The sequence below is a fragment of the Phascolarctos cinereus genome, unplaced genomic scaffold, assembly GCF_003287225.1.
Source record: "Phascolarctos cinereus isolate Bilbo 61053 unplaced genomic scaffold, phaCin_HiC Scaffold_5;HRSCAF=322, whole genome shotgun sequence".
NCBI classification, from domain to species: Eukaryota; Metazoa; Chordata; class Mammalia; order Diprotodontia; family Phascolarctidae; genus Phascolarctos; species Phascolarctos cinereus.
This window is the reverse complement of record NW_027555958.1, coordinates 440,753,464-440,773,598: the sequence shown is the minus strand read 5'-3', so window position 1 is coordinate 440,773,598 and position 20,135 is coordinate 440,753,464. Positions and strand designations below refer to the sequence as shown.

The following is a 20,135-nucleotide window of genomic DNA, read 5'->3' as shown; positions in this document are numbered from 1 at the left end:
ATTTAGATGTTCAGTAAATGTTGGAAATGAAAAAAACAACATTTCTTTGCATTGGCTAATACTTTTTATTTGCTGTTTTATTACTACTGTTAGTAATAACTTGAATGGAACAGTGCTTTAAGGTGATGAGAGTTCACACTTGGAGCACTTTGAGGTTTGCAAAATGCTTTTCCTCCCAACATCCCTATTTCCATTTTATAAATGAGGAAATTCCAACTCAGAGGTTTTGACTTGCTGCAAGGTCACTGCAAGGAAATAGCAGAGCAGGCCTTTAAACCTGATTTCCTTATTTCAAATCCAGTGCTTTTTCCTTTATACTGTTCATGCTGCTTGTCCCCAGTAAAGGCTAGATTGCTGATCTGAAAGTGTTCACAGACCCTTCTTTGGCATTGAATGCTTACTGAGGCCTGAACAGACTAAGGAGGTGTTACTTAATACTAGTGACCACAAGACAAGTCTCTTTCCTATATGTCTCCAGCTTTCTGTTTCCTCATCTGTAAAATGGATATAATGATACTTATGCTAATTGTCTCACCAGGCCATTGTGAGAAAAGCTCTTTGCAAACAAAGTGCTAAATAAAATAAGTTATTGGGGTTGTGACAGCCTGTAAGTTTGGTATTTGTCAGTATTTCTCCCAGTTTCTAAAAAAGAAAAAAATCCAAAGTTAATTTGGTTATGATTAACCTGTTGTCTTTCTGTATAGTAGTTAGAATTTTATACAGTCCTAGGGAGCTCTGGGAGTTTTCCTTATCTCCATGAAAAAGTCAAACTGGGTAGCTTCTGATTTCCTTCTGTGCTGTGAATCTGTATTGTTGGGAGTAAGTGAGATCACTGAATAGTAGGATTCTAGAGAGATGAGGGAGGTACTGCAGGGGTGGGCCTTAAACGTATGGCCTTAAGGCCACAGGTTCCCCACCCCTGGGCTACTGTATGTTGTCTTGTAAAGGCTTTTAAACAGTTTAATATGCCTAAAAGGAACTTTAAAAGAAAGTCTTCAGTAAATTTCACATTTTCTTCCCAGCTTGTTAAGATAAAACTTAGTTGGAACCGAGAATTTTATGTTTTTTATATAGTTTTCGGTTTATTTAAAAAGTTAAGATTGAGATGTAGTTATTTTATGTTAAGCATACTTTGTCACTTTTCATTCAGAATTTTCTTTGCTTCCTAATAACAAGTCCTCGTTTTATGTGGCTCTTTTCTTTTAGATGACACCAAGAACATACACATGTGGTTTCTGTACCTCATAAGAGCCAATTAGATGACTTTGCCAAGGTCACAGACTTGTGTAAATACATTCCTTATCTGGCTGGCACCAAATGATGGTCTGAATTACAAGCAGTTGGCTTGGTGTTGCTGTGTTTTAGGTACTTGTAGACTAAGAGACAGTTGTCACTGTGACCTGTGAATTAAATGTGCTCATAAAACAAAATTCTGGATAGTAGAATCTGTTCTTATTTCCCTTTTTTGACAGGATTGCTAACCTAGTAAATGAGATGAAGCATGCTATAGATATAGCTCACCTAGATTTTAGCAAAACTCGGGGTGAAGTGTTTGATACTATCCTTGTGAAGGGAGCAGAGGCATACAGATTAGATCTGACTAGAGTCAAATAGCTTCAGAAGTGCTTGGATGGATGTCAGCACAGGAGCATATGGGAGATCTGTGCTGTTGAACATTGCCGTCAATGACTTGGATGAATACACTCATCAGATTTGGAGAAGACACAATGCTATGAGGGACAGCTAACTCGCTGGGTGATAGAATCAGTATCCAAAAGGATCTTGCCAGATTAGTTCACTGGGTTAGATGTAATACACTCAATTCAGTAGGGATAAAATATGAAGCCTTGTACTTGGGGCCAAAAAACCAGTCTTCACAAGTACAGTGTGGGGGAAGCATGGATAGACAGCAGTTGCAAGCTCACTATGATTTACCAGAGTGATCTGTGACAACTGAAGAAGCAGTTTTGATCTTGTGCTGCCTTTAGATGATCATAGGCTCCCAAAAATTGATGTGATAGTCCCGCTGAGCACTGCTGTTTAAAAAGGATATCAGTGAGCATGTTCCAGGGATGAAGGATCTCGAGAGCAGACCAGCGAGGATCTGTTGGGAGACACTGGGCATAGGACCATGGCAGCTACTTTCAAGGATTTGAAGGGTTATCATGAGGAGGGGCTAGAACCAGGAGCAGTGGATGAACTTGGCAAAGAGGCAAATGTAGACTGATGCCAGGAAGAACTTGGTGCCAGTGAGAACTGTCCAGAAGAGGAAACAGACTGCCTAGAGATGATGTGGGTTCCCTGTCTTCAGGGTCTCTTTTCAGGCTGAGGAGATGACTCCTTCTTCTTGAGGACATCATAGTGCTGGAGGCTTCCTTTTGTGCAGAGTTGAAATCAATGGCCACGGACGTCCCTTTCAGCTCACAGATTCTGATTCTGTGACAGGCTTCTCTTCTAAATGAATGGAAAAGCATTTATTAAGCTCTTAACTGTGTGCAAAGTGCTGGAATACCAGTAGAAAGGAAGACAGTCCCTAGTCTCTGGGCAATCACTTGCTGATAGAGAAAGACGACACATTTAGGAAATTTAGCTGTGTCTGTGGTTCTCCTGAGGAACAACTCCTCCAGGCAGATGATAATGCATTTCATTTATTGTCATTTCAATGAACAAATTGTAAGTTTGAAGAAGTCTTTGACCATGTCAGGGATGTTGGTATTGAGAACCTCAGTTTTTGGTTCTTCAGTAGCCACACCTATGGTAGAGGAGAGGACTGAGGCACCTTCAAAGACAGTTGCCTGGGCACAGCTAGGAAAGGATTTTTTCCATGCGTCACGGCTGCAGAGGCCTGCTCTGCCTGGAGCTCTTTGTCCTCCCTGTCCATCAGTGGGAGTGGGTAGAGTTGGCCACTTCTCCATAGAAGTCACTCGCCTGGATGATGGCTCTGGTGGGGAAGGGGAGGGGAGGGGGCTGGAAGCACAGCTCATGGACTGGGGCTCTTGGATTTAACCTGCCCTGCATGGCCTGTAGTCAGCATTGGAGTGGGAACAGGACAGGGGAGGGGGGCAGGACCCTTTTGAAGGCTGGCATTCTCTGCAACCTGCAGCAGTAGTGATACTGAGTCAGTGTATCCCACCCCCTAAATTAGCCTATATCAGGACTCCTGTATACAGTGCTTTATCGTTATAAAGTGTTGTCCCCATTTTACAGATGGAGGAGCTAATATAGTTTAGAAGAATTAAGAAATTTGTCCAAGGTTACACAACTAGTAAGTGGCAGAGCCAGACGCTAACCCGAGTAACTGACTCTAAATCCGGTCTTTTTCTCTAGTACCCCGTACTAGAGTGTCTGTGGGTAGAGGAAAGACTGGTGTTTACACTTCTTATAGATATTAACATCCAAAGATCAAGGTGTGGTTGAGAATGTGAACTGATAAAACTTGGTACTTAGTTTTCTCTTTTTAGAATTTTAAAGCATATGTGATGTGCTTGTTGGCAGAGTGACAGATTTGTTCCTCATCAAAAGGCACCACACCCATTGGTAGGTAGGATTCTGTTACAGTCCAGTTAAACTTTGAGAAGATCCTGTGATCCATATGTAGTGTTTTTCTGAAGGAACACGTAAAAGTTTGCTTTCCTAAGATAGTCTTTAAATGATTTGTATGTTATCTTCCATGTGATTTTTTTGTCTGTTTCCCTTCCTCATGAACTTACCTTCTTGGTTTGGTGGTTCTTCACAATGCATTTTGTGATTTAGGTGTTGGAAATTTAGTTGAGTTCTTGTAAATGCAACGTCCTGAACAATTATATGTATATTTAAAAATCATTAACAAGGGACTGGTTTGTAACTCAAACCACAGATACTTGAATGAGTCATTTAGGTCGTTCCCTGTGTGTGGAAAAATTACATCACCGCCCAGTACTGAGTGTTCTATTTATGCCATGCCAGATTTTCTTTAAAATTTTGCTTTCTTTAAGGTACAGCAAAAGCAGTAAAAGGGCTTGTCATATGTCAGAAGTTATTCTTGGGCCAGAAGAAGAACACTATCTATTCAGACATTTGCAATCACAGTGAGGAGGTGTGTAGGTAAATTACGTATTTGGAGGATATAACTATACATGCATATATACATACATACACACCTATACATACATATACACACACAGGGAAATGTGAACATATCTACCTGCCTTTGATCACATCTTCTAATTTCCTAAATGTTCACACAACTTTCATTTCCTTAGGTAGGCACTCTTTAGTTCACTCCACAATCACATGGGCCTTTTGCACATGTTTGTAACTTCTTCAGTCCTGGTTGGAACAGTGGTGTAACAGTATTTACTTTGATAGTCAGTGGATGCCATTCCAGCAAGTAGGTAACTGTTCATACCTTTCCAGTCTTTATACATTATTCCCTTTATATACCCTATGGTGTAGCCAAACTTACTGTCCCCCACACAAGTCATAACAGTTCAGTGCCTCATCTTTGCCTCTCAGAATCCCTGATTTCTTTCAAATCTCTGCTAAAACATTGCTATCTAAATGAGGCTCCCCCAATGAACTTGTACTTTAGAATATGTGTGTATGTTGTCTCTGCTAATGAAGTGTAAACTACATTGTGAGAGCAGGGACTGTTTCGTTTTTGTTCCTGAGCTGCATCTTAAAGGAAGGGGAAGGACTGTGAGACAAAGGTCAGGATGCAGAGCATGCCCACACCTGTGAGACTGCCTGTCAGTGCCAAGACATGGAGATGGCAAAAGTTAAGAGCAGGCTGGGGGCTGGGTCACTGAGGGGGAGGGAGGGAAGCTGTAAGGAGAGCTGGGAGCCAGGCTGCAAAACAGGATTTATAGTTTGTCCTAAAGGCATTAGGGAGCCCAGTGTGGTTGATTGAGAAAGGAGTGACCCAGTCAAATTTGCACTTAAGGAAAATCACTTTGATATGTGGGTGTGGATTAACTGGAGTGAGGAGAGACTTGAGAGGTGAACAGGGAGAGGCTGATTTTTTTATTCATTTTTTAAAAAATTTTTTGAATACCTAAAATAGCCATATTTTCATCTACCATCAGCACAAGTGACTAATGTTCCATGCTTTCTTTATCTGTGACTTTTGTCTGCCTCCTTCTGTAAAACTTCTGTAAAAAAAAAAAAGTAGATGATCCTAGGCAATGCAGTGGAGAGCTTCCTCTGTCCCTTTTCTCACTACCTGAGCAGTCTATCTCCCTTTCCAATCAGACACTCTGTGGATGAAAAATTTTATATTATTTGTGTGACTGTGTCATCGTTGCTAATGTGTCAGCCTCCTTACACCCAGCAAGCGGTTTTCTGTTGTGCTTTGGGTCTTCTGAGCTCAAGTTCTTTGAGGATTGTTGGGATTTGATTCTTAACAGTTTAGGGTAGGCCATGGCAGTTCATTCCATCAGGTTCAACAAATATTGAGTCCCTACAAATAAAAAGACAGTGTGCTAAGGTCTGAGTGGAATCTAAACTTATTGTTTTAGAGGAAGTGATACAGATGCATATGGGTGTGTGTTGCATGATGTCTCAACCAATGAAGTTTTTGCCAAGATGACATTAATAGAATCATTATAATTAAATAGTTAGTCTACACTATTCAACCAATTACTCCTTTAGGAAATTCTAACATGTAATATCTATCCACCTAGGCTCTCTCCTCCATTTGTGCCCTCTGGGCTGTCTGCCCCATCTGTTATCCCATCTCTCACTATCTCCAGTCTCCTGCCTACAAACCTATTCAGGTTTTCCATATCCTAAAAACTTTTCCTTTACTTCAGATATTTTCTGCTAGTTCTTCTCTCTTTTACTGCTAAATTTGAAGAAAAAATAGCGTACACTCACTGCTTCTTTTTGCTTTCCACCTAACAACTGGTTCCTGAAGCTCCAGCAATTTGGCTCCATCCTGATTACCATGGTAAATGTTCTTACCAAGGTCACCAGGGATCCTTTTCAGGCCCAGCATGATATCCTTTTTTTCACTTTCCTTGTAGTATCTGCTCATTCCTTCCTTGATAGCTCCATTTCCATCAACACTGGCAGCTGTGGTATGAACACTAAATTAAAGTCATTCCATGCTCCTCTTCTGTCACTCAGGTGCTGCTGTCTCCTCCTTCACCTCTAGGGTCTTACACGAAGAGGCGACCCTTCTCCTGGCCAAGGTCAGCCCCTCCTCCCCATTTCCTCCAGCAGACTGCCCCCTCTGTCATTCTCATTCTCTCACTCATCCTCAGTCTCCTCCTGTCTACTGGCTTCTCCTCTGCTGCCTAGAAGTGTGCCAGTGTCTTTGCCGTCCTTGCCCACTGTTCTCTTAGATCTCCCTTGCTGGCATTGATAGTTGGTGCCGCCTTCTTTTCCTCTCACTCTTTCTTAATTTTTTACTGTCTGACTTTAGGCGTCATCATTCAACCAAAAGTACTCTCTTTGAAGTTATTCTAATTGCCAAATCTGATGGCCTTTTCTCAGTCCTCTTCCTTCTTGACCTCTCTGCGACCTTTGGCACTCTCAGTCACCCTCTTCTCCCTAATACTCTCTGGATTTCTGTGGCACTCTTCTCAGTCTCCTTTGTGGAATTTTATCCAGGTACCCCACAAGGCCCTGTCTTAGACCCTCTTCTCCTCTAAACCTTTTCACTTGGAGATCTCATCAGCTCCCATTGACTCGGTTATCTCTGTGCTGATAATTCTCATATCTGCTTATGCAGCCCTAAACTCTATGCTGACCTCCGCTGTCACATCTCCAGTTGCCTGTTGATCGCTGGAACTGAACGTCCCATAGACGTGTTAAACTCAGTGTGTTATATATTCCCCCCCCCCGCTAAAACCTTCCCTATTTCCAAACCTCTGTTACTGTCAAAGACACCACCATCTTCCCAGCTCCCTGGGTTGCCACCTGGGTGTCATTCTGCACTCCTCATTTTTCTATCCAGTCTATTGCCACAGCCTGTTGATTTTACATTCATGTGGAGAGAAGGCTGTGTGGTAGGCACTGTGCTAAACTGTTTACAGTTATTCTCTCATTATTGTTCATATTTTACAGATTAAGGAAACTGAGGCAAACAGGTTGAGTGACTTGCCCAGGGTCACACAGCTAGTAAGTATCTGAGGCAGGATTTGAGGTCAGGTCTGCCAGACTCTAGGCCCAGAGCTCTAGTCACTGTACCACCCAGCTCTCCACACGTTTCCTGTACATCCCTTTCTCTGACACTCCCATTCCCACTCTTTCCTCCCCACCTCTCCCAAAGGCCCTAATCATCTCGCATCTGGACTCTTTCAGTAGCCTGCTGGTGGGTTTGTCACGGTGATCTTCCTAAGGTGCAGTTCTGTCCATGTTAACTCTACATACACGCACACACCACTGATACACTCCAGGATGCAATATAGAATCCTCTATGTAGCATTCAAAGTCTTCGATAACCAAGCCCTTCTGTACATTTCCACTCTTCTTACACCATCCACTCCCCTGCCCCACGTCCTCTGTGATCCAGTGACACTGGTCTCCTTACTGTTCCACACATGACAGACACCCCATCTCCTGACACCGTCTGTTTCCTTGGCTGCCCCCTGTGCCTGGAATGGTCTCTCCTCATATCTGCCTCCAACCCTTCTTCATTCCAGTGCCTTCCCTCTGTTGATTATTTACTGTTTTTTCTGTATATTACTTGTTTGTACTGAGCTTGAAAGCAGAGGCATTTACCTTTGTACCCTCAGCTTGACCCATAGGAAGCACTTATAACGGTTTACCAGCTATTGACAAGCAGGCTGGACTCCTGGTTATTCCCCAGACTGATCTAGGACTCTGCTGCCTCTGTGTATTCATAGAGACTATCCCATCATCACGGACATGTCTCCCTCATCCTCCATCTGTTCCAGTACCCTACCTTGAAATTCCAGCTTGGGGTTATAATTCCTCCTTGCAGCTTTCCCTGACACACCCAACCCCCAAAGCCCTCTCTCCCTCATCCTTGTTAGATCACATTGTACTTTGTCTCTTGTAAGTTATTGGCATGTTCTGTCTCCTTGTAGATGATAAAGTTTTGGAAGTTAGGGGCTGTTGGTTTTCATCTTTGTATCACCTACTCTGTTGCACAGATCAGTCACTTAATAAATGGTTGTATTGAATCATTTTTATGACATTAACTCCCCATAATGCTGCATATAATGTTTTTTTTTTTTGCAGAGCCAGTTAATGGCATTAGGCAAGATGAATAATAGTAATAATAAGCAATATAAGGTGGAGTGAAAGTTCAGACTAAGGTACAGAAAGATGAGATTGTCAGACAGAAAGAATTAATGGTTGGGGGTGTCTGTGTATGTGTGTGTGCACATTGTGTGTGTGTGTGTGTGTGTGTGTGTGTGTACGCGCACATGCGTGTGCACACATAAACTAAGCCAAAAGAACATTTGTTCAACAAATGTAGAATGTTGAAGATTTTGCTTAAGTGATCTCATTCCAGAGACAAAATTCCTGTGAAAACTTAACTGAAAGTGAAAGAGAAAATGAGAACCTGTTCTCTGGACTTGTGCCTTATCTATTAACGCTGATGTGTATTTTATTTTCTCTGCCTCTCAAAACAATTGTACTGTAATTGCTTCCGAGTCACCTTTGTCTTATCTTTCATTATAGTTTATCACGGAATTTGGAGATGAAGGGGCTCATTTAGTCCAGCTCCCTTGTTTAACAGATGAAGCTTAGGCCCAGAAAAGCAATCAGGATCTCACAGCTAAACTTCCAGATCTTTCTTCTTTCCCACTTTTTCCCCTCCACCTTTAATTTTTGCTTTTTAAAAAAGAATACTGAAGACAATTATAACTTTGAATAATGAGACTTTTAATACGTGCTAAACACTTCAGGGGAATTTGTTGTTTGTACTAATTAGGTCCTGGCGCACGCGTGTGTGTGTATGTGTGTGTGTGTGTGTGTGCGCGCGTGCGCGCACATGTACAGTCTTTTTCGAGGTGGGATAATATCTCTTACTTCAAAACAAGCTCCTAGAGGAAGATTGACATTTCAGGTGATATCTGCATCCATAGAGAAAAGTGAAGAATTATAACCCGACTTAGATATTTATATGGTGTTCAGAAAGCTGAAATTTAATGATTAAATTAGAACTTTGCTTCTTCAGGTGATCGTGTTATAGACGTGGGATCTGAATGGAGAACTTTCAGCAATGACAAAGCAACCAAAGACCCGTCTCGGGTTGGAGACTCTCAGAATCCTCTCTTGAGTGATGGAGACTTGACTACGATGATTGGCAAGGTATGTTCTGTCATTAGGAAAACTGTCCTCTTTTGTGCTCCACCTGCCATTGGGGGAAGAACTAAATTAGAACATTTCATTTTCAGCCATAAGAAGTAGTGTGAACTAAATCAGATGTGCTTAACATCACAGGGTTTTCCCATGTAGGTCTGGTTATCTTTCTTAAAAATGGAAGTGTGATGGAAAAAGGAAGAAATGGAGTATAAGGAGTAACCTTTGAGGAGGGTCATAGTGATTTTTGCCTGGTAATGTTTACATCACCTTAACTAAATGAGTACAGACCAGGGCAAAAGGTGTTTCTGTTACAGGGTGACTGTGTCCCTTTTCGTTGCTGTCTTATTTTTAGGGTAGAGCCAGGAGCTTAAAGAGGTTGGGATGGTCCCCAGAGCAGCCACTGCCAGCAATTGTGCAAAACTAGGATTAGACAAAAACTAGTTTTGTTGTTTTGAAGGACACTTGAGATTTTATAAATTGTGGTTTTTAAAAAGGAAATACTATAAAGACTCAGTCTCTTCTTAATAGAGTCGTATTTGCATTAAGCAAACTGTACCGATTTTGAATATTGTGCAGATACATAAATGACATGTTTGACATTTGAATTCCCAGTATTCTAGGTGACATTTAAACAAGGATGGAGTGATTGATTGATTGATATGTTCTGTTCCCACAACAGTGCGCAACCTTCTTGGAGTTGTTGGCACTTTATCAGTAGTTTAATTTCATAACATTCTTTCCTCCCTCAAAGTTGTGTTCATCATTTGCATGTGTGAAAGTTAATTTTAAAAACTTCATTGTATTCTTAATAAATGTATGTAGCCAAGCACCCTACCTTGTCACACAAGCAAGATATGGGAATCATTGTTCTAGAAATAGTCTATGTGTCTTATGCTGGTGTGACACAAGGACTTTGAAACGTGTTCCCCTTAAGTCAGGTCTAGGGGAGAGGGAGGAGAAGGGTATTGATGGTTGCCCTGTTTTTGTTGTTTTTTTTTCCTATCCCTTCATTCCTTAAGTATAGTTTCTAACTAACAGTGAGGAAACTCACATAGTTTTAAAAAAAATAGAAGCTTTTAATATCAGTGCAGATAGCTAAACTTGCTTAGTAACTATTAAAATTCATTTCAGTATTAAAAGTAACATTTCTTTTTATTCCTCATAGTTGTCCATTTAATCTTATCTTGTATTACATTATATGAACATGCCACAATTTGATCAATTCCCCTATTGTTGGACATTTTGGTTGCTTCTAGGTTTGAGGGAAAGTTTTTTTTTTGATAGTTTTTTGTTTGCAATTACATATGATGCTGTTGCAGAAATCTCTGAATAGATTTTGTTTTGTTTTTGCTAACACTTTCAAGATATGTCACCAGTGTTGGAATGATTGGTCCAAGGGATGTATGATAATTTGTGTAATGCCTAGGTATTGCTGTGTAGATAGAAAGTGGCTTTAATTGTGTTGGGGATAGGGAATCTATCTCTGACCATTTCTTTAGGATTTGTATCATAAATTGTATTGGATTTTATCAAGTAATTTTTAAAATTTGGTTTATGTAATTGTAGTTTTGAAGATTTTTTTGTTTACATTATTTATTATAGTCTTTCAGATATTGAATCAGCCTACCATAAACTGGGTTTGGTCATGATGAGTAATTTTCTCAATGTATTGCTATATTTCGGTTGACTGCTATTTTATTTAGTATTTTTTGTATGTATTCATTAGCAAAATTGGTCTATATTTTCTTTTTTTTGTAGCATTTAACTGGCTTTAAAGTCAACACCATATTTACCTCATAGAAGATACTGATTATTCATATTTGTTTTATGAGTAATCTACATAACAGATTGTTGGAGAGTTTGAAAAGATTCTGCTCTGAAATAGGATCATGTGCTTGTTTTTTTGTGGGGGGAGAATCAATATTTTATTTCAGTATATTGAGATGGATTGAACTTGTACAGATGTGTATTCTTTGATTTTTGGATTTTGATTTTCTATCCATTCACTCTTCTTAACATTTAAGTGGTACAATAATCTGCAAATAACATAGTCAAGCTATCTAAACTTAGTGGCAAGTGAATAGTCCCCAGAGGCCTTGTATGTTCTATATCAGGTATATAGAGTAATTCACCTTTTTTAAAAGAATTTTTTTTGCGCTCCGAATACCAAATCAAGAAGAAGAGAATTGAATATGAAGCTGAAGTTCTTTGTACATTTAACTTTTGAAGCATCCTGCTTGTCCTTGATTCTTTCTGACTTCCTTGTGTTCTTTTCTAAGGATTTTAAAAAATACTTAATCGATCTTTTTTTTCTTTTCTTTTTCCTTTTGGCTGTTCTATCCCTACCTTCTCTCCCTTCCATCCTCCCTATAGTGGGAGTGGGGTATGTGATGGGGGTGGAAGGGAAGAAAAGAGAAACAAAACTCTTGTAACAGATACTGCTACTCAAGAAAAATAAATCTACATGTTGTCCCATTGTCTGTGCATCATTCTTCACCTCTAATCCATAAATTACCTGGGAGGGATAGGGTAGCATGATTCCTTTTTGGTCTTCTGGCATCATGGTCAGTCATTAGATTGATCAGAGTTCTAAAGTAAGTTTTTTTTCTTTCTTTAACCATGTTGTTATTATTGTATACATTGTTCTGATTCTTCTCACTTCACTCTATGTCATTTCATACAAGTCTTCTCAGGTTTCTGTTAAATCATCCTTCCATCATTTCTTACAGCACAAGACTATTCCATTGCATTTATATATCATAATTTGTTCAACCATTTCCCAGTTGATGAACTCTCTATGACTTTCTGGGTCTTTGCTATAAATGTTTTTGTGTTTATGGGTCCTCATTTTTTTAAAAAATCTTTTGAGCATATACACCCCCCCCATATAAACACATAAACATATATATACACACATAGACACACATGTATACATATAAAGAGAGGCTGATTATGTTACTAGATAGTTTTAATGACTTTTGGGATGTAGTTCCCAGTTGCTTTCTGGAATGGCTGGACCAGCTCATCCTCTGCTGGTCTTGCATTAATATGCATGGCTTCTCAAAGCCTCTCTACTGACACTCTTTTTCTTTTTTTTGCCAACTTTGCCAATCTGATAGGTGTGAGGTGTAGCACCTAAGAGATATTTAAGCTGCATTTCTCTAATTACTAGCGATTTGGAGCATTTTTAAATATGGCTGTTAATAGTTTGGATTTTGTCCTTTAAAAACTGCCTTTTCACATCCATTTGTTTTAGGAACAGTTCTTGATCTTATAAATTTCGCTCAGTTACTTGTATAGCTTGACTTTTGGATGTTTAATAGAGAACCTGGATGAAAAGTTCTTGGGGTTTTTTTTTTCTGCTTCCCAGTTTTAACTATATTGGGTTTGTGTAAAAACAATTATTTATTTTATATAATAAAAACCTTCTGTTTTATCTTCTACAATCCTCTGTGCCCCTTGTTTGGGCATGAACTCTTTCTCCAGCCAGAGTTGCAGTTCCCTTCTTTGCACTTCTGATTTATGGTGTGATCTTTTATATCTAAAATTATATATCTATTTGGAGCTTATCTTGGTATATGGTGTAAGGTATTAGTCTACTCCTCATTTCTGCCAAACTGCTTCTTTTTGTTAAATGGTGGACCTTACCCAAGTAAGATTTGGGATTTGGGGGTTTCTTGAGTACTATGCCAACAGTATTCATTTGCTTATTTTTGTTTTATACATGATCTGTTCCATTGATCAGCCTCTCAATTTTTCAGTCCTTACCAAATAGTTTTAATGACTGCTGGTGTGTAGAACAGTTTGAGATGGTATACTACTGCTAAGATTGTCTCTTTCTTTACCACTTTTTTACTTATTATTTCCCTTGATATTCTTGACCTCTTGTTCTTCCAGATGAGTTTTGTTACTATTTTTTGTAGCTATAAAATGATACTTTGGTAATTCAGTATGACATTAAATACGTAAATTAAGTAAATATACTGTTTTTAAAATTGTATTGAGAGAAATTCTGTAATTATTTTGCTGTTCATACCATTTAGTTAAAATCACAGTTCTTATTCAGAAGAACCTTATGTTCTGTATATGCAATTTTAAAAGAAGTTAGCAGCATACCTAGATCTATCTAGAAATGGATCTTTAATTGTATGTTTTTGTTTTACTTTAATTTGTGTCCAAAACTTATTGAAGAAATTTTAAATATTTAAATTTAAACTGTGTTCTAAACAAACTCTTATTCTTTAGGGTACAGGAGCAGCAAGCTTTGACGAATTTGGAAATTCAAAGTATCAAAATCGCAGAACTATGAGCAGTTCTGATCGTGCAATGATGAATGCTTTCAAAGAAATTACTACCATGGCAGACAGAATCAACCTCCCTCGAAATATAGTTGTAAGTTCTTGTCTACCTTTCTTAAACTGTGCTGGCATTGACTTAGTTAGCATAATATAATGAGCATATGAATTTTTGATATTGTGGCTAATTAAATGGCCTAGAGTTAATTAAACTTAGTTTCTTTGCTTTGAAGGATCGAACAAATAATTTATTCAAGCAAGTGTACGAACAGAAGAGCCTGAAGGGGAGAGCTAATGATGCCATAGCTTCTGCTTGTCTCTATATTGCCTGTAGACAAGAGGGTGTTCCTCGAACATTTAAAGGTATGTTACCATCATTAGATTTATTATCCAAAAAATGTTAATTTCATAGATGCTGGTTAAAAGCAGGTTCCGAGTAAATTATCTGTTTTCAGCAGTAGCTTAAATAATATCTGTACAGACATCTTATTTTTTGGTAGTCTTTTTCACAATGCAGTTTGACCTACTTGAGTGCCATCTTTGAGTTTCTTTTGTTACTTTGATTACAGACAGTTTCTACCTTTTTTTTTTTTTTGCTAGGCAGTGGGGTTAAGTGACTTGCCTAGGTTCACACAGCTAGTAAGTGTTATATTTCTGAGGCAGGATTTGAACTCAGGTCCTCCTGACTCCAGGGCTGGTGCTCTATCCACTGCGCCACCTACCTGCCCCCAGTTTCTACCTTTATCTTGATTTTTCAACCATTTTATTTTGTCCTTTATTTAATTCGATATTTTGTTAGCTTAATTTTTTTCACTCCAAGCATGCTTGTCAAAACAGAATGCTTTGATATACTAGTTGACGGCATTATCTTATAGTTGAAGCCTGTGACGTAGGATAGGACTTGTGGAGTAATAACTCGTGTACCTTCCCCTTAAATCAGAGAACTTCTGCATTCTTCAGGAAGTGCTACTGGATCTCTGTCCCATTCTTGCCCCCTTGAGAAGGAAGGAGTTAAGGATTGTCTGTTTATGTTCAGTTCTTCAAGAGAAGGCTTGATATTTTTTAATTGCTTATTTATTGAATTTCTGAAATAACTTAAGTTTTTATCAGAAAATTGCCTAAATCAATCCATGGAGATATAACAACAATTCTTGTTTTAATAATGTTTAAGGTTTGCACAAAGCTTTTCCTCAAAATAACACTGAGATAGGGGCAGCTAGGTGGCACAGTGGATAGAGCTCCAGTCTTGGAGTCAGGAGGACCTGAGTTCAAATCTGGCCTCAGACACATAACACTTACTAGCTGTGTGACCCTGGGCAAGTCACTTAACCCCAATTGCCTCACCAAAAAGAAAAAAGAAAAAAATAACCGAGATAGTTTGAAAATAGTTGTCCCTGTTTTATAGATGGGGAAGCTTGAAATTCTGATAAATATTAAATGATCAAAGTGTCAGGCAGAATTTGAATATATTCTCTTATTACAGCCTCATACTTCCCTCTTTAAGGGAAAAAGTACTACTTTTGTTTACTAAGAAATCTTAAATAATACGGCGTAAATTATGCTATAGCTAAAGCTTCTTGTGTGTCTTGTTTCTGTCTTCAGAAATATGTGCAGTATCACGGATTTCCAAGAAAGAAATAGGCCGGTGTTTTAAACTAATTTTGAAGGCTTTAGAAACCAGTGTGGATTTGATCACAACGGGGGATTTCATGTCACGGTTTTGTTCCAACCTTGGTCTTCCTAAGCAAGTACAGATGGCAGCCACACACATTGCCCGGAAGGCTGTGGAGTTGGACCTGGTGCCCGGCAGGAGCCCCATTTCTGTGGCTGCTGCAGCCATCTACATGGCCTCCCAAGCCTCTGCAGAGAAAAGGACCCAAAAAGGTAAGCGTTTCGTTAGTGCCAGCAGGAGCAAAAGGAGTCAGTGTGGGTTCTTTGTGGGATGATGGGTTCAGCCTTCTGTTAGGTGGATGACCTGCCACTAGACAAGAGTTCCCCAGATGCTAAAATCAGGTCCTGCTTTTCTTCTGGTAGTGAACTGTTCAAACCGCTGTCAGTGTTTTCTTCAGATCCTTTCCCTCTTTAAACTTTCTTGTTTTCTGACTTCTTCCTTGGCATTGTTTTTTTCCCTTTTTAAAAAGCTAGCACTTGGGGGGCAGCTAGGTGGTGCAGTGGATAGAGCACCGACCCTGAAGTCAGGAGGACCTGAGTTCAAATGTGACCTCAGACCAAACACTTGGCACTAGCTATGTGACCCTGGGCAAGTCACTTAACCCCAATTGCCTAAAAATAAAGAAAGAAAGAAAGAAAGAAAAAGCTAGCACTACAGATTTCACCACCTGAGGCAGTGATGTGTGATCAGAGTTCAATTATTCTTATTTATATTTTAAGTAAACTTGGTTAGGATGACATGAAATATTTATGGCTTACCCTGACACTTCTGGTGATTATCACTTATAGTGTATAAAAGGAAAAGGCCATTACTTGGTTTTATCTGTGTGTCTCATAAGGGAGCAACAGAGAGTTAGGCCTGAGAGTCAGGAAGACCCCTGTCCCTGTACTGTCACAGCAGCTGCCAGCCCCTTCCCAAAAAGGGAATGTTTATGTAATGACTCTTTTCATGCAACCTCCAGTTACACTTTTATATGCTAATATGAACTGAAGTGATCATTCTGTAACATAATTAGGTGTAAGTAGTTCAGCACTCAGCCTTACATTCTTGGGGACATTTGGATTGCTGTATTTTGAAGAGTGGTTGGTTATTGAAGAGAGTGGGTGGGTGGTTTTTTGTTTGTGTGGCTAAGCTTGTGTATCTTGGTACATAGCTCAAACTTGCTGTCATGAGATTGAAGTCTCCCTGTATGTCTTAATTTTAGTTTTATCAGCTTAAATATCCACTTTATGCCCGCCTGTGCTGATAAAAGTAACTGCATTATAAAGGAGTGCTTGAAAAGAACAGGGAACAGTTTCCAAAAATCCAAGTGCTAGTCTCCATCCCATTTTTCCTCCACTACCACATCCCTACAATTTCAGACTTAATGTGAAGCTGGTAATGAACTTTCTAGTGTCAAATTCTTTTTCCTATTTTAACATACTTAGCACTTTTTAATACCTAACATGTAAGTCTCACCAACATCTTCATTAAGTTTTTAATTGATGTATATGAGATTTTGTTGTAGTATAAAAATGAATGCCATTAGAGTTTTTTAAAAGTTTCCTCAGTACTGGGAGCTTTTTTATTGGTATAAAAAGGTACCTTCTCAATGATTTGGAATTCAGATCTGCCCCTCCTTCAAGAAAACTCAATATACCAAGCCCCATATGTTTACAAAGTAGATGACTTATTTACTGTATTATAAGGACCACTTGTTCGTGTGGTACTTCAATCTCATTTGATCCTCAGGAGAAAAAAAGGTGAATGGGGAATGAGAACATGGAGAAGGCTATAATATTTTTTCTTCTAGGACTTTGACTATAAAAGAGAGATAAGATGATAGTTTGAGAGAATGATAGGATCAAGGGAAGGGATAATAAGCTCAGAACAAATGTGAGCCTGTTTGTAGGCAACAAGAAAGGAGGAACCGGTGTTTAAAAGACATGAGGCATGGAGGATTAGAAAAGGGAGAGAATGATCAAAGGGGCAGGGTGGAGGGAATGGGATCAGGAGGCTGGGAGGTGATGAGGAGGTGGGAGCTCAGTGGCCTCTGTGCTCTTGGCAGAGAATGAGAAGCGACCCTGTAAATTTACAGTAGATACTGTGGGAAGTGTGGTGGCGACTGGTGAGCAGCAGCAGGAGCACACGTTTGGTGTGTGGTCCTGTCAGCGCAGCTGGGTAACTTTGTCCAGCACACATGGGTCCTGCTCAGAGGCAGAGGGTGAAAAGGGATTAAAGGCATCTCACGTGTGGAGGACAGTGTGAAGCTGAACTGGTTAACTTGTAGCATCAGTATTTTAAAAGGAAAGAAGAGGAGGCCAGAGTGTGTAGTTGATAGACTGGCAAAGCAGTCTAAGTGACCGGTGATTTCAGAGAGCTTACAAAATATGGTTTATAAAAATGTCATTTCCCCAGGACACAGCTCTTTGGAGACTCACTGTGCCATAAAGAGGTACACTTGTGTCTTATCAGACTAGGTTTTTAAGTGGTGCTCAGTCATTGTAAACACTGCCTGAAGCAAGAGCTCAACTCTTATCAACTTCCTGAAAAATTACCTTTCTATTTCTTTCTGATACGAACACGTTGTAACATAAATGTGGGAAAAGAAAAACTGTGTAGCCTGTAACTTGTTTGTTTGTTTGTTTTGGGCCTCATAGAAATTGGAGATATTGCTGGAGTTGCTGATGTTACAATCAGGCAGTCTTACAGACTCATCTATCCTCGAGCCCCAGACCTGTTTCCTGCAGACTTCAAATTTGATACACCCGTGGACAAACTCCCCCAACTGTAAATTGCTACATGTATTTTAAGCTTTCATGAACATTGAACTTGCCCATTGTAAGAACTATATAAATTGCTGAAATTGAGCCTTCCTAACATGAGGTTGGAGAAACAAACGGGAAGATGCAGCAGTATGGAACATAATGCACATTCCAAGGCTAAGCAAAATAATTGTGTGGCATTTTGTATGTATATATTAGTGAAAGTAAATATTTAATGGCAGTTAAGATTAATTTCTTATTGTATTTCATTTCTTTTGTAGCATTCTAGTAAATTGTATTTTGGAAGATATTTGAAATTATGTAATTCTGAATAAATTGTTTTCCAAAAATAACTTGTTCCACAAATTATGTATTTCATTGTGAATAATAAAGTGAGTCTGAAACAGGATCATTTCATAATCTTGACAATTGTTTTCCTATCTAGCATGGCACACAGACAAAGCCAAAGACTTTATTTATGGCCAATTAATGAAGATACACGATAGGAGGAGGAGATCCTAAGTACAGCAGATAATCTGTTCCTGGAATGTGAACAAAGCCAAAATTGTCCTGAACATTTGGTTTCATTACTCAGAAAAGAAAGTGACAATGCTCTGTTGTTAAGGTTTTTTCCTCATCTTATTTTTATGGATTTCTTTTGTTCTTAATGTGACTTTCATTTTCAAATATCTCTACCTTCTCCCCACCACAAAAAATAAGAGGAGCAGTTCAGCGAATCTGCCAGCACAGCATCCCCAATGTTCTGTCTCATCACACCCCCTCACTTTTGTGCCAGTGGGGAGCTTTTCCCCAACTGTACTCTGGAGCCAAGCTTGGTCGATTAGAATTCTGTATGAAGTTCTAACCCTGACTTTTGACACCACTTTCTTGTTACCCATGGATTTGCAAAGAACAATGCATGAAGATACGAAGTGGTCAGAGATGTGCAAAATTGACACCAAAGACTCAACTATCAGGGAAACAATATAGCTGTACTTAATAGTGCTAAGGTTTTTAAGTTCTCAATGTTGTATTAATTACTACCACAACACTGCAACGATAAGTATTAATTGAAAAAGAATCCTAGCTGTTCTGTGCTGTTTGTCCTTATATGTGAGTTGAAAATTTTTGAGTATTTGTAGGAGTACCAAAATATGAGACTGTCCCTTCCCTTGGAGTTTATAGCTCTGTAGGATAGGTGACAAGTACACAAATCTGTATCTAATGAAGATAGGACAGGTCATGAAGGGTCGTGATGGTACAAATGCTATTGGAGTATAGAAGTGGTATTAATTCTAGCTGGGATGTTCCAGAAATGCTCCATGAAGTAGTTAACACAGCCAGGGTCTTTAGAAATGCGTAGAATTGAGGGAGGCAGAGCCAAGATGGCAGAGTAAAGGCAGGGATTCGCATGAGCTCTCCCCCAGACTCCTCCAAATACCTTTAAATAATGACTCTAAACAAATTCTAGAGAAGCAAAATCCACAAAAAGACAGAGTGAAACTATTTTCTGGACCAAGACAACTTAGAAAGTTGGCGAAAGAGGTCTGTTGCACCAGGGTGAGAGAGGAGCCCCAGCCCAGCACAAGCTGCCCAAACCAGGAGCAAGGCTCAGAGGGACCGAGTGGCAGCAATGGCAGTTTCCAGACCTCTTAGCCCGCAGATGGTAAGGGGATCAGGCAACAGGTCAGAAGGAGATTTACAGGATCCATTTGCTGGGACCAAGGATGTGTACTTGGATCTGGGTTTCAGTCCTGGGTCTTAGTCACAGGGCAAGGAGGAGCACTAACCCAGCAGAGCTTGGGGTCACAGGGGAACAGGGACCCTGGTCACAGTTCCAGAGTTGAAAAGAGTGCTTATGGTCACTCACAAACCAGTGCACAGTGCAAGAGAGTAGTAAACACATCTCTTCCTGGATCGTACCACCTTCGAAGAGCCAAAAACTTACAGGTTGCCAGAATTACTTCTGAAAACAGCTGCACAAAAAACCTAAAGCTTGGGATGCTGCCCCCTCCACTTGGGAAGCAAAGCCACACTTTAGCATAGAGTTGAAAGTCAAGAAATAGGCTGGAAAATGAGCAAACAACAGAAAAAAAAATTCTGACCATAGAGAGTTACTGTGATGGCAAGATCAAAACACACACTCAGAAGAAGACAACAAAG

At 39.6% G+C, this 20,135-nt stretch overlaps 1 protein-coding gene across 1 annotated transcript in view; it reads left to right on the top strand.

Moving 5' to 3' along the window:
• The window catches only part of GTF2B (general transcription factor IIB), a 37,276-nt gene extending 18,895 nt beyond the window's left edge, over window positions 1–18,381 (top strand). Inside the window, exons 3-7 of the mRNA XM_020988765.2 lie at window positions 9,134–9,267; window positions 13,507–13,653; window positions 13,790–13,919; window positions 15,159–15,440; window positions 17,868–18,381. Coding sequence (XP_020844424.1) covers window positions 9,134–9,267; window positions 13,507–13,653; window positions 13,790–13,919; window positions 15,159–15,440; window positions 17,868–18,001 — 827 coding nt within the window. The 3' untranslated portion in view covers window positions 18,002–18,381. The remainder of the gene's footprint in view (window positions 1–9,133; window positions 9,268–13,506; window positions 13,654–13,789; window positions 13,920–15,158; window positions 15,441–17,867) is intronic.
• Window positions 18,382–20,135: the final 1,754 nt, after the last annotated feature.